At 49.1% G+C, this 13,284-nt stretch overlaps 5 protein-coding genes; 2 read left to right on the top strand and 3 right to left on the bottom strand.

Moving 5' to 3' along the window:
* Nucleotides 1–28: 28 nt before the first annotated feature.
* On the bottom strand, nucleotides 29–729 carry GSBLH_T00000789001 (uncharacterized protein; the record flags this gene model as incomplete). Its single annotated transcript, XM_013039044.1, has 5 exons — nucleotides 29–211; nucleotides 241–339; nucleotides 368–468; nucleotides 502–626; nucleotides 662–729. 5 exons carry the CDS (start codon nucleotides 727–729, stop codon nucleotides 29–31), a joined length of 576 nt encoding a protein of 191 aa, XP_012894498.1.
* A 94-nt stretch (nucleotides 730–823) lies between these two features.
* Nucleotides 824–1,629, bottom strand: GSBLH_T00000788001 (uncharacterized protein). XM_013039043.1 has 5 exons: nucleotides 1,592–1,629; nucleotides 1,419–1,539; nucleotides 1,338–1,385; nucleotides 973–1,304; nucleotides 824–942 (listed from the first exon to the last, which is right to left on the bottom strand). The coding sequence occupies exons 1-5, from the start codon at nucleotides 1,603–1,605 to the stop codon at nucleotides 849–851; spliced, it is 609 nt and encodes a 202-aa protein (XP_012894497.1). The 5' UTR covers nucleotides 1,606–1,629; the 3' UTR covers nucleotides 824–848.
* A 1,332-nt stretch (nucleotides 1,630–2,961) lies between these two features.
* Nucleotides 2,962–4,389, bottom strand: GSBLH_T00000787001 (uncharacterized protein; the record flags this gene model as incomplete). The annotated part of the gene is made up of 4 exons (XM_013039042.1): nucleotides 2,962–3,367; nucleotides 3,396–3,715; nucleotides 3,745–4,140; nucleotides 4,171–4,389. 4 exons carry the CDS (start codon nucleotides 4,387–4,389, stop codon nucleotides 2,962–2,964), a joined length of 1,341 nt encoding a protein of 446 aa, XP_012894496.1.
* A 5,444-nt stretch (nucleotides 4,390–9,833) lies between these two features.
* On the top strand, nucleotides 9,834–10,733 carry GSBLH_T00000786001 (uncharacterized protein; the record flags this gene model as incomplete). The annotated part of the gene is made up of 1 exon (XM_013039041.1): nucleotides 9,834–10,733. One exon carries the CDS (start codon nucleotides 9,834–9,836, stop codon nucleotides 10,731–10,733), a length of 900 nt encoding a protein of 299 aa, XP_012894495.1.
* A 195-nt stretch (nucleotides 10,734–10,928) lies between these two features.
* Nucleotides 10,929–11,078, top strand: GSBLH_T00000785001 (uncharacterized protein; the record flags this gene model as incomplete). The annotated part of the gene is made up of 1 exon (XM_013039040.1): nucleotides 10,929–11,078. One exon carries the CDS (start codon nucleotides 10,929–10,931, stop codon nucleotides 11,076–11,078), a length of 150 nt encoding a protein of 49 aa, XP_012894494.1.
* Between the last annotated feature and the right edge of the window lie 2,206 nt (nucleotides 11,079–13,284).

Genomic DNA, 13,284 nt, shown 5'->3' with positions numbered 1-13,284 from the left:
ATCGCCATAATCGCCCACTCCCTACGCATCATTCTCTCTCTCCCACTCCCACTGGCACAATATACTTGTCGTCGTTCAGCCGCTCGTCCACTGCGCACGTCACCACACGAACCTCCGGATACTCTGCAAAAACCCGATCAATTCCCTCAGGCGCAGAAACCACGTTCAAAAACACGATGTGATCTTCAGGGACCTGCTGTTCCTTCAAGAGCTACACTCAGAACCGCACGCTAACCACACATGGATCGCCTCGCAAATGCTGCCGCCCGTTGCAAGCATCGGATCGCAGATGAAAACATACATGTTCGAAATATCCTTCGGAAGCTTGCTGTAGTAAAACTAGATCAAAAACACCAATGACTTCTACGCGAGCTTCCTTTGTAGGACTGCTTTCATCGCGCTGAATCAAAACCTTCCCGATTGGAGCGTCCGGATAGAGATCAGTGAAAGCCTGGAGAAGAGAGTCACCTAGAAAAATAAAGAGCAGCCACAAAGAACTACCCGAACGCATAATCGACACGGCACAAATATTCTTCGGATATTCAATCCCCTTAAAAACCCCACAAGGCGTCTCGACATCGATTTCCTTGCCAGGAAGTTCGCATACACCCTCCTCCACCAAAATGCTGCACGCGTCAAGAAAAACCTATGCAACACCTACGTGTGGACCCTCTGCGCGTACGTTCTATACTCCCGCGTCTGCGTGTTCTTATCGCGCAGAACGCTCATCAAGGCGCGAATGCTCTACAGGTGACCGTCATCCTCGCCACCCACCTTATTCTTCAACACCACCAAGTTCGGATATTTGTCCATCAAACAAAGAATATGTACAACAACAATAACAACCTTTACTTTCCACAGCAACCCTTGCTCTCTTTCTTCGCAGCAGAGGGGACCACCGTAGGCTTCGCACCCTTCGGTCCAGACTGGACAGACGCGTTCCTGCTCATCACTCCCTCTCCTCACACCCACTTCTGCATGATCTCCCGAGCCATGGTCATGAAGGCAGTCTCGACGTTCGTGCTGTTCTTGGCAGAGGTCTCCACGAACTCAATGCCCAGACTGTCCGCAAACTCCTTCGCCGTCTCGTACGAAACCACCTTCTTCGCGGTCAGATCGGCCTTGTTACCGACCAGCAGCTTCACCACGTTCTCGTTCGCATAGCGATCGATCTCGTGAAGCCAGGTCTTCACGTTGTTGAAGCTATCCAGATCCGTCACATCGTAGACAATAATAATTCCGTGCGCTCCGCGGTAGTACGAGGAGGTGATCGTACGGAAACGCTCTTGACCTGCCGTATCCCACTACACAGTTACTGTTTTTTTAGCAAAACACACGATCTGAAGCTTCACGGTCTTTCCGTCCAGGTCCACAGTGCGGATCTTCTACAGACTAATCGATACCGAAGTGATCTTTACAAAATCGACTCCAATAGTCGTAATGTAGCAATCAGAGTACTGATCATCAGCAAATCTCAGCAGCAAGCAAGACTTACCGACACCGGAATCTCCGATAAGAAGAAGCTTGAATAAATAGTCGCTATAATTAGGTTAGGTACACGCGTTATTTCATGCTATAACACACTACTTACTATTCAGAATTCATCCTAGGTCAATTGACAGGTGTTTTCTACACAAAATAAGAAAAAATGAACGAAAGGATAATTTCGCAAGCCCTAGGATATCCTCTTTCCGGCTATCGCTAGAACTCGGATTACCAATACCTACAACTAAGCTAAAGGAATTTGAAAAGCCTTTTCTGAGAAGAACTTGAAGATGAGTCGTGTCTTTAATGACACATTGGAGATTCTGCCGTGACCATACAGGAATTCCATTGGCTTCTATTTCTGTTCACAGCATGTATTGGATGCACGGGATGGATTTGCCTCGGAGGAATTCAAATTGATTCAAACTCAGCTCATTAGAATCCATGTAAACATAGCAAGGTGTGCAGATCTGGAGTGTTCCCGCCATTGACTCTCAACCGCGCTATGTATTCGGGCGAAATCACATGGTTTGCAGGAAGACAGAATTTGTTTGTGAGGGTTCTCCGCTCATTCCTTCCCAATCCTCCTTTCTTTCAAAACAAACACCTCCTAACCTTGAAACACTTTCAAATCTTTCAAATCACGCACCTCGGTGCCGCGTTCTCCTTCCACAATCACCAATCGCGCGTCTTCCGTCGTTTTAATCCGATCCGGATCAAACGACAGACTCACTTCGCCGATCAATCCATTCAACTGATCATAGTGCTGCAGCGTCCGCGAGCCCTCCGACACCATCAGCACGGAGCTCGTGTGCGTGACGCAGAACAGCCTCACGACGCCCTTCCCGTGCAATGTCCTCAAGAAGCTTCCATCGAACAGCGAGAACAAATGCACGCCTCCGTCCGTCCCCAGCACTCCCACGAGCATGCTCCGCGCGCTCACCGCCACGTCGCGCACCGACGCGCTCTTCAGCCGCAGCTCGAACTCCAGCTGCGGCCGACTCGTCAGCAGCGACGCCACCCACACGTCATCCTCGTCGCTCACCGCCACCAGCTTCGACCCGTCGCTCGCCATCTTCTTTACCGTCTCGCCGCCGCGCCAGCTCTCCCACGCGCTCTCTCCCGCGGGATCTTCCTGCAGCGAAACCACGCGCACGCCGCCGAACGCGCAGGACAGCAAAAAGTCACCGTTCCCCGCGAGAATCGTCGTGCTCGACGCCAGTCCCGCGGGAATCAGCAGAGACCCGCGCTGTCCGTCAAGAGTGAGCGTTTCGGCCTGCTTCCGCGGGGATTTGGGGAGAGAGAAGTGGAGAATGGCGCCGGACTCGGTGAGTGCGAAAATCCCCTCGTTTTTTGCCACGGCGTCGATGACCCCGAATTCGCGCCATTCCAGAAATCGGAGGGTTCGCTTGGCTCCGTGCGCGTCGTAGAAGAGCGCCACGCAGCCCTGCGCCCGCCAGTCGGACCGCACGCCGATCACGCGGTTGCAGAACCCGTGCGCTTTCCGTGCGCGGTGGGGCGCGGTGCTGATCTACGCTCGATTTCCGCGGGGAACCCGACCTGCGCGGGGATCTGCCCGAAGTTCTCGACGATCTCGGCGGCCTGGAGGTAGAGATCGGGCTGGTCGCGCGCCAGCGCTTCGGCCTGGGCCTCGGTCAGATACGCGAGATGCGGAAAGACGTTGCCCGCTTTCTCCGCGCCCGCGCCGCGCTGCAGCGCCCCGAAGACCAAGTCGATCCACTGGTGGAGGTGGGATCCCACGAACTCGCTCTCGAAGGCGTCCTGCATGGACAGCACGAAGTCGTACGCGGACGACGCCCAGTCCGGCAGGCGGATCGCGCCCAGCCGCTCCGCCGCTCCCTGCAGCGGGCCCAGATCGAATCTACTCGCCACTCCGACGAAACGCCCACTTGTTGACGTTCTGGAACACCGCGGGGAGCGCGTACCACTCGGGCACGAGCTCGCGGCAGTCGTTCTCGTTCTCGCAGGCGCCGCGCCAGGCGCCGGCGACGGAGGCGCACTGGCGGTCGGGCCGGTCGAAGCGGCCGCCCTGCAGGACGACGTGCAGCGTGGCGTAGGGCTCCAGGCGCAGCAGGGACCACAGGACCGTCGCGCTGCTGGAGGGGAGCGTGGCGTGGTGCCGCGGGGGAGGGCAGAGAAGTCGCAGCGGGTCGGCGAGCGGGTCGGCGGCTTCCTCCGCCTCCAATTGGCGCATCATCTCGAATTTTTGCTGCATGAAACGCCCGGAAAAGGGGAAACCTGCATGGCGGAGAAGCGTTTCTCCGATTGCCCGCCCATGGGCCGGTCGAGCCGCCGGAAATTGGCGGGGTTGCGGAGATCGAGCAGCGGCGACGTGTAGTTGCTGAGCACCCAGGGAACGATCGGGTATTGACTTAAGTCGTTGTAACTCCGTCCCGCAAGCCGGTTCACGCGAAGAACGTACTCCAGATTGCTCAGTTCCCCGCGGTGCCAACGGGCTTCGCTCGAGTCACGTGACCACCGCTCCGCGGCCGTTTCGCCGAGGAACGGCTCTAACCGCGGGAGAGCGAGCGAGCGAAGCACCGCGTGGAATTCTTTTCGAACCGCCGGCGAATCGAACGCGAAGAACAGCGAAACGCCCGACGCGAAGAACAACTCCACCGCGGTTCCTCGCAACTACCCGTCAATTCCCCGCGGTTCTCCCACTCGGTACGAACGAAACTCCTCGCTCGTCAGCAGCGCCAATTTCTGCTCTTCCCCGCGGATCTCGCCCAGCAGCCGCGCCACATTTTCCCCCGCCCTCCCCGCGGCAATTTTCTCGTCGTAGAACGCGACCTTCCGCTCCCTGCGCTCGATTTCCGCGGGATCCGGCGTGAAATACAAAACGTTCGCCAAAATCGCGACAGTCCCGCGGATCTGGTCCATCGGCGTCACACGCACCGCTCCCGCGGAAAACGCGATCTGCGCGTTGTGCAGAATGGCGGCGGAGGCGTGTTCCGCGGGGATGGTGGGGGTTGTGGGGGTCGGGGAAACGGGGGTCGGGACGTTCCACACCGAGGCCTGCTCGTGGCGCGAAACGCCCGGCTGGGCGACGAGAAGGTTGTGGAGGAATGCCGAAGAGACCTGCTGGGCAATGCCCACCGTGCTGGGCGTTTCCCGGAGCGTCCAGGGACTATTCGGACTCCGCGTTTTGGCGAAATAACCGCGGGTCAACTGGCGGATCCGCTCCATCCTACGGGGAAACGTGGAAACCGGGGACTACTGGAGGAGGACGCGCGTCAGCGCGACGTCGCAGAGCTCCCGCCAGTGCGGCGAGGCGGGCGTTTCGGCGAGACACAAACAGTCGGGCGTTTCGTCGGCGGTCCATGCGGGAATTCCCGCGGCCAGCGCGGTCTGGAGGGAGGAGTGGCGAGCCTGGAGGGCGAGGAGCGCGCGTTGAGGGAGTGCTGGATCGATGGGCGGTCGAACCGCGGTTAATTGTGTGTAGAGGAGAGCGATGTGCGGCGCGTCGCAGACCTGGAGAAGCTGCGAGACCAGCGCGGCCAGCGCGTTCTGCATGGACTTCTGGACGGACGGAGCAATGCCCGAGGCGGGCTGGGCACTGACGAAGAGGAGGTCCTCCTCGTCGGCCGCGGGGAGCGCGGAAAAGAGCGGGAGGAAGCGGGAGAAGACGGTCTGCAGATGCGGAGCCACCGAGGACGCGGGGAACAGAAGCAGAACCGCGAGGAAGGAGCGGACGAAACTCCAGTTCGTGAGGAGCACTTCCGTCGAATTCGATGGAGGATTCGTGGAAACTGTGGAAACTGTGGAAACCGTGGAAACACCTGAGGAATTATGTAAGAAACTATGGGTGGAACCATTCGTGGAACCATTTGTGGAACCATTCGTGGAAACTGTGGAAATATCTGAGGAATTACCTAAGAAACTATTGGTAGAACCATTTGTAGAACCATTCGTAGAACCATTCGTGGAACCATTGGTAGAATCGGAGATCCAGAAGGCCTCGAACTGCGCGCAGAAGACTTTCAAAAGCGGTAGAATGGACGGGTTTTGAAGAAGGGAAGGATTGGAAGTCTTTAGCTGCATGAGCTGGTGAAGATGGCGCAGCCAATCCGACTGCGAAGGCGGAGGAACGAGGAACAACCTTTCAAAATGGGGAAACTGGAGAACCTCCGAGAAAAACGGAGACCCAATCTCGATCGGATGAAGACACATTTCCAAGGTGGAAACCGGCTCTTCCCGCAAAAAGGGGTGATTTTTGGCAGTCAACAATCGCTTCAATTTGGCGATGAAAAGCATTCGCAATTCCAATTCGCTCGACTCGATCGCCTTCAACAAAAACGGAATCCACATCGCGATCGTGTCGTTCCCGCGGGACTCCAGCTGATCCATCAAAATTTCCACGTTTCCATTCTCACAGATCGCCTTCTCGATCTCCCCCGCGGGTTTCAGGAACAAATCATCGCGGAACTCGCCCTTCATCGCCATGCGAATCATCAAATCCGCACTCGGGGGGCACAGCGTCACCAACTCCTGATTCCACTTCACACACGCCTTCACCTGATGAAACGCCGCGCGTAACTCCGCCGAAACGTCCTCCTCCTCCATCAGACTGCAGATCACCAACTGGCGGATCTCCTCTTCGCAGCTTTCCCCGCGGAACCCCAGCGAAGACAGCGAAACCGTCAGGCGATTCAGCAGGTGCGGGTTCAGCAGCGCCTTCGATCCGTTTGATCGGGTTTTGGCGGTGAACCCGGGGAGCAACGCGTTGAGAACCGCGGGATCCAGGGAACACAATAACTCAGAGAACAACAGCCAATCATCTTCGCTGACTTCCGAAAACAGAGACGCCAGCAAATCCAACACATTCTTCAGATAATCGCGGTTCTCCGGCTCCAACTGCAGCAGCGGAAACAAACATGAAACGCCCCCCAGGGACCGGATGGCCGCGGGGAGCGACGTGTTCTTGCAGAGCACCGGATTCCCGCGGATCGTGGCCGAAATCGGCGGCTGCTCGGGATCCAGCACCAAATTCGCTTTCAGCGTGGGGGTAAATTTGCCCCAGGGGCGTCCGTGCAGCGAGAGCTCGACCCCCAGGATCTCCACGGGGTTGTCGTCCTCTCCCTGTAGAATAACCGCGGAACACTTGGGTAGTTTCATGGGTTCTTGGTAGAGAAGCGAGGTGTGGTCGGGGAGAAGCTCGATGGGAACGGAGCGACTCGCGTGGATCGTGAGAAGCGGCTGCGCGGATTCCTCGAAGGCGATGAGCACCGAATCGCTGTGAGAGAGAATGAGACAAGGATTCGAGTGCTTCGGCGTGGGAATGGCCGAGAGAACGCTGAGCAATTCCGAGTGCTGCGCGATTTCGTTCAGCAGGATCGAAACGAACGTCGGCGACGCGGACTGCGCCAGCAAATTCAGCAAAATCCCGCGGATCGGCGCCGTCTCGCTGGCGTGGTGGAGGAACAGACTGCAGATCGCTTGCAGCTGCACCGCGTTCGCGCGTCCCAAAGGCCGGCTGGGGTCGGTGAGGCGGCCGACGACCTCCATCGCCGCGTCGTTCGCCAGATTCGCTTCGCACCAAAGCGAAAATAACCGCAAATGCCGAATGTGCTGCTTCTCGATCTCCACAACCGCGGGGAGCTGCCACGTCGTCGCCAGAGGCAGCGCCGGGAGCGCGATTCCCGCGATTAAATCGCCGGTACAGATCGAAAGGAAGAGCATCTGCAGCACCCACAACTGCTCGGGCGTTTCATCGCAGCGACCCTCCGATGAGCTCGCCGGTCCCAGCAGCATGGCCAGCGTGTCGACGGTGAGCGAATCGGCGAGGACGGCGGCGAAGCCGGCTTGCCGCGCAAGCAGGAAGAGCACGACGAGCACGTGGACGCGGACGTCGAATTCGCCGTCGGGCAGCGCGGCGAGCAGCGCGGACACGGCCTGTTCGGGTTTTAAGGCTTCTCCGTTCGTGGCGATGAGAGAGAGCAGACAATGCGGCGATTTGTGGTGCGTCAGCGCGCTGAGCGCTTCGATCATTACTTCTCTGCGTCGTTCTTCGCGCATCCGCAGCGTCGACACGCTCAGAAATTCCGGAGTGCGCTGCAGACACTCCTCGAAGGCCGGCAAACTCATTCCTCCCGCGGTGAGCGCGCTGAGATTGAGGTGAAGCCGCGCGTTGAGCACGGCGTAGAGGCTGCGGAGCACTTTCTCGAACTGAATGCGACGCGAAACCGAGGCGCGGACGCCCACGCTGCCGAAAACCACGCGAGTCATGAGGTTGAAGTCGTCCGTCCAGCCGCGATTCAGCGAGTAGAGAAAGAGCAGGCCGCACTCGATGGAGACGTCGAACTCCGTGCTGCAATCCCCGCGGTCACAGCTGCTCAGGAGCGAGGAAACGCCGGCGCAGTCGGAGACAGGGTAGGGGAGACGCAGCCAGTGCTCGGCGATGGTGAACAGAAGGCGAAGGCACTGCTTGAAGAGCGGCTCGTCGATCGGCTTGGAGGTTTGATCGAAGAGAAGAAAGGAATCTTCCTCTTTGGGGAAGTTCTTGAGGAGCTCGCGGAGGAAGTGGTGGAGAACGGAGGGGAAGGGAGTGGCGCGCAGGGCGCGGCGATTGATCGAGGAACGAGAGAGAATCTCGAGAACGAGGAACTCGGTGGTGAGCGCATCGACCGGTACGCTTGTGTGAGCAGCGATGCTGAGCCACTATGATGAGAGAATAGATTCATAGGATACTGTATTGAACACCGTACATACTTCGGTAGGATGGCATTTTGTTTCTGGATCGGTACGAGGGCTCCAACCCTTATAGAGATTGATGAAAGAAGTGGCAAATGCATTGAAAAGCGACTTTGATGACTAGATGGCAAAGAACTAGAATTCCATACAATATCTTCATTATTCATCGCATCTTTAAATTGTTCAAACAATGGCTGCAAAACAGACGCTGTATTAAGCGAACTAGCAAATGAGAGAACTTTGGTGGTGCTTACTCCCAGTAATATAAATCATCCGGTGGGTCAATGTCATTAATATCAGGAATAACAATAGTAGACTAGAGGAGTAAGCATATCACTATTACTCCTACAACTTCTATTTTTGGATCCATTCACACTTGGAAACAAACTAGACACGAAACAAATACCGTTGGATCCAATCAACAAATAATTGTGTTTTTAGCATTATATTGTGTTATGAAGATTAGATATTGGACTATTCTATGAATTTATGTACACTGAATGTGCGATACAAAAGCGAATTCCAAAGGTAGTGTTTCATTGGCAAAAAGAAAAGGTTTTACTACTATTATTGTCCAATATGGATGGTATCTGCATGGAAAAGCTGGACTGTGTTGAGACAATACAATTTTGCCAATCCAGAAAATGGAATGTTGGAGGAGTAATGAATATAGTCGATACGAGTGCTTTTTGATACATTAGGTTGACATTCTAAATGAAGAATGGATGGATTTGATCAAAGGAAGCTATAAGATAAAACAGACTATTAGACAAAGTGGAGTGAACAACCAAATCCTTGCTTCATAACACGATTTCACTATGATATCATAAATATACAACCTATACAGACATAGTAGACAACAAAATGGACTTTTCCATTCTGAGTGTTTCCAAACAATCCTGATATTATTATTATTAAAATATTATATATATCTATACCTCCGAACTATTTCAACCACAAAAATGTGAACAAAATGATGCGAAACACAAGTGAGTACTTCACTTGGAAATCTTGGATCCAATGTGTATATGGTAGCACTCTATCATAATTTTTAAATATGAAGAATACTTAGGTGTAAGGAAATAAACTGATCTCTCTGTTTTCTTCATAAATTCTTTATATTTGGTTACAAATTACGGATTCAAAGAGTAGAGGCTCAGGATATGTGATTCCAAATAGGTAGAATGGAAGAACTTAAGGGAAGCGAATTTCTCCTGAACGGTTACATAACGCGTGGTGAACCAAAGGAAATCACTATTGGCGGCTGCAAGTATAGCCTCCAATATTATCAAGGCAATCACGAGGATGAATACACGTTGACGAGAGCTGGGAAGGTTTGTCTATTCCAAAATGGCATACTAAAAATGTATTACGAGGTGGATGCGAACGGGAGCGAAATCGGTGACTTTACAAGATTTGAAAAAGGATGCGTCGCTTTTGTGCAGTCCTATGATGAAATCTGGGACAGAAAGAATTTTCATCGTATTATAAACCATGTCCGAGGCGAACGTATGGAAATCTATTCGCATGCGAGTGATCACCTGATATATCACGGTGAGTTCAACGAGAAGCGAGAGAGGGAAGGATGGGGCATCGCGTATGACGAAAAAACGGGTGCCATGCTGCTCGAAGGGATGTGGAAGGGAAACAAGCTGGTGGAGATCATCCGCAAGATCGAAGGAACCATTATGATCGAGTTCAAGCGAAGCGGTAACAACACCATCGCTTCGAATCGAATTCCCCTCTATGTGGGTGAATTCGTGTATGATGAATCGAAAGAATCGTTTCTTCGAAATGGTCGAGGATACTGGATCGATGAAGAAACTCGGATTGCTACTCGCGAAGTGGAATGGAAAGATGGAGTGGAAGTGAGTGGAAGAGATCTCTATGATGGATGGTACACTCGATCCACAACTCCAAAACCCAAACCCAAACCCAAACCCAAACCCAAACCCGCTCCGATGCCTGCTCCTGCTCCTGCTCCTGCTCCTGCTCCTGCTCCTGCTCCAAAACGCGAAGAACCTGCTCCTCTTCGATTCAGCGTCACTGGATCTACAAAATGGACCGATGTGAGTTTGCAAGTGACCGATTTGAAGATTTCATCGAATTGCTGTAACGATTTGAATGCATTGGATCTGAATCGATTCGAGTGGCTACGATCTATCGAAATCGGCGATGAATGTTTTGGATCAGTGGAAACATTCAAAATCGATGGATTGAATCGATTGAAAAACTTGACTATTGGGAAAAATTCGTTCAATAAATTGGAAAAAGAGTTCTTAAGTAATGGCCATTCAGATACTGAATGGCAACAAAACAGTAAACAGTGCAAATCATTCCACATATTAAATTGTGAATCATTGGAATCCATTCAAATTGGTGAATATAGTTTTGGTGATTTTGGAGGCGACTTTGAATTGAAGAATCTACCACAATTACAATCCATTCAAATTGGGACAATTGGAAGTCAATCAACCAATTTTTATGGTAGTTCATTTGTGATTCGAGGTATTGATATGATATTGAATATTTGAATGATGCATAGATCTTCCAAATCTACAATCCATTACATTAGGTGATTGGGTATTCCTTGTTCCCTTCTCAACCATAATTGAAAGTATTGAATGAATTCGAATGAAATGATTGATGTAGATCTTCCATCATTACAATCCATTCAACTCGGTGGAGGTGCACTTCGTGGAAGAGATGATGATTCAAGTTCATTGGTAATGCGAAGTAATAATGAGTTGATTGGTTATGATTTGTTTTGTAGATCTTCCAAATCTAACATCAATAACTTCCAAAGATTGGAGTTTCCATTATCCTCGTGTAGTGACATTGGCAAGTATTTCTGCATATTGAGTATTGATAGTATTTAGATATTCCAAATCTTCAAAATGTCAACCTACCTACTTCATTCTGGAAAGTTCGATCGAAATCAATTTCGAGTATAGTTTGATTGATTTGATTTGATTCATAGATGTTTCTTCCATTCTCGCTGATCGTGTCCAAATCAAGCATTAAATCTATAATTTTGATTTGATTTGATTTGTTCAGTGATTCGTCATTGTTTAGGAACATTTCCATTGATTGATTGATTGTTTGTTTGTTTGAAACCGATTCTTGATCACAATTCATGATTCTATAATTATCAAAATATCAATCCTGCCTGATTATTATGATGTTCTTCTTTACCATTTTAACAATGATACTGAATTATGATTATTGTTTCAATCAATCAATCAATCAATCATTGCTTTCGATCATCATTATTATTATTATTATTACCAATGACCCAATGATCACATATTGAACATTCACAAATGATGAATCCAATCTACCAATAATAATAATAATAATAGTAATATACAAATGATGGTTTGAATAGGTTTGAACTAGGATTTGTTCAATATTGATAGGAAACTGCTTGCTTCGAATAATATTAATCATCATAATCATAATGAATAATAAGATTGGATTTGATAGTGACACAATGGAATGGTTGGAATCGATTGATATTGGATGATTCTTCACATTTGTGAATCCATTGTTAAATCGGTAGATAATACAATAGAATGATTGATATTGAATTAGGATATTGATTTTGACTTATTGAATAGGAATCGATCACTGTATACATAGAGTAGAATCAAATAGAGGTGAAATGGATAATACAAGGCAATGAAACTAGAATAGAATAGAATAGAATAGAATAGAATCCGATTGAATAGCATTGGAAATCATATTGGATTCACCATTCAATCAATCCAACTATCATTTGTTTGTTTGTTTGTTTGTTTATCAATGAATCACAAAACATGGATTTATCAATTTGATAATAATGGAATCAAATCGGATGTGTTTGATACTTGATAGTTGTAATTAGTAGTAATATCAATCGTGGTTTCACAATTCGATATTTGGATGGAATGTCGTATTCTTCAATATCACACAAACCACTCATTCACTCACTCATTCAATCAATCAATGGATGAAAGATAGCTGATTCAAAATGCAAATAAATGTTGAATATCGTAAAGAATCAATTCATCATTCACACTCAATAATACTGATAAGAATAGAAAGGCTCTTCGATCCATTGATCCATTGAATGAATGAATGGTGCGTATTTGGTTAGTTTTCGATTTCCATTCATCATCATCATCATTATTATTATTATTGTATCATCATCCACATTATTCATCGGTCTATTTCAGTATATTGAATACCATTTGATCACTTTGGTATTCATGATCTTGAAAGGAATGATTACAATTTCGTAGAATAACAAGTTAAAATTCGTTTTGATTGTTCCATATTTAAGTTTAGCTTGAATATTTTTAAAATCCATTTTAGCCATTAAAACAATAAATCATTTTCCTTCAATTTGATACAGTAATTTCAGTTTTCACGATATTGTACAATCAACCGTATTGTATAACTTTATATTGTGCCTATAGAACTGAATTCCCTTTAATTAAGTCAATTATTATTACTTGAGCGGATAATAGAATATAGCATAAGCATCTATCAAAACGAAATGAAATGAAACTCAAAAATACTCAACAATACTCGAATTCTGATATCGATGAATCTGCCCTCAATTCCATGCAGATTCCATTATGTATCATATTTGAAATCTATTTCAATTCACCCCCTATTCATTGATTCACACAATTTACATCTGGCACTGAACAAGAACAATCATAGCCATTCGTTTTTATAAATATCAATATATGATTGATTCAGAAGTTTTACAATTGGCCACGTCAAACCATTTCATTCCTTCTTTGTGTCTCCAATAAACCAGATTGCTCATCTTGTCCACCAGCCAAAACCTATTTTGGGTCGAAAGTATTTTAATAATAAAAGCTGCAATCCGACCCATTCATTGTCTCCTTGCTTCAACAAACACTCTCAACTACTTTTTACTATTATTATTATCACTCTTCCACTCCAATTCTTCCTTCCTCTCCTTCTCCTTCTCCTCCCCCTTCTCCTCTTCCTCCACATCCTCATAATACTTCTTCTGCAGCTTCTTGCAGATCGGGAAGTGCTTCGTCTCCCTCCACTTCCCATCCAGCT

Source organism: Blastocystis hominis (assembly GCF_000151665.1).
Source record: "Blastocystis hominis, Singapore isolate B (sub-type 7) whole genome shotgun sequence assembly, scaffold_1".
Taxonomy (NCBI): domain Eukaryota; class Bigyra; order Opalinata; family Blastocystidae; genus Blastocystis; species Blastocystis hominis.
Note: the sequence above shows the minus strand (reverse complement) of the source record. Positions and strands in the feature narration are given on the sequence as shown.

Coding starts and splice junctions, on each gene's coding strand:
- GSBLH_T00000788001 (XM_013039043.1), bottom strand. Junction 1,386..1,418: donor CGACTATTGGAGTCGATTTT/GTAAAGATCACT, acceptor ATTAGTCTGTAG/AAGATCCGCACTGTGGACCT. Junction 943..972: donor GCTCGGGAGATCATGCAGAA/GTGGGTGTGAGG, acceptor AGTGATGAGCAG/GAACGCGTCTGTCCAGTCTG.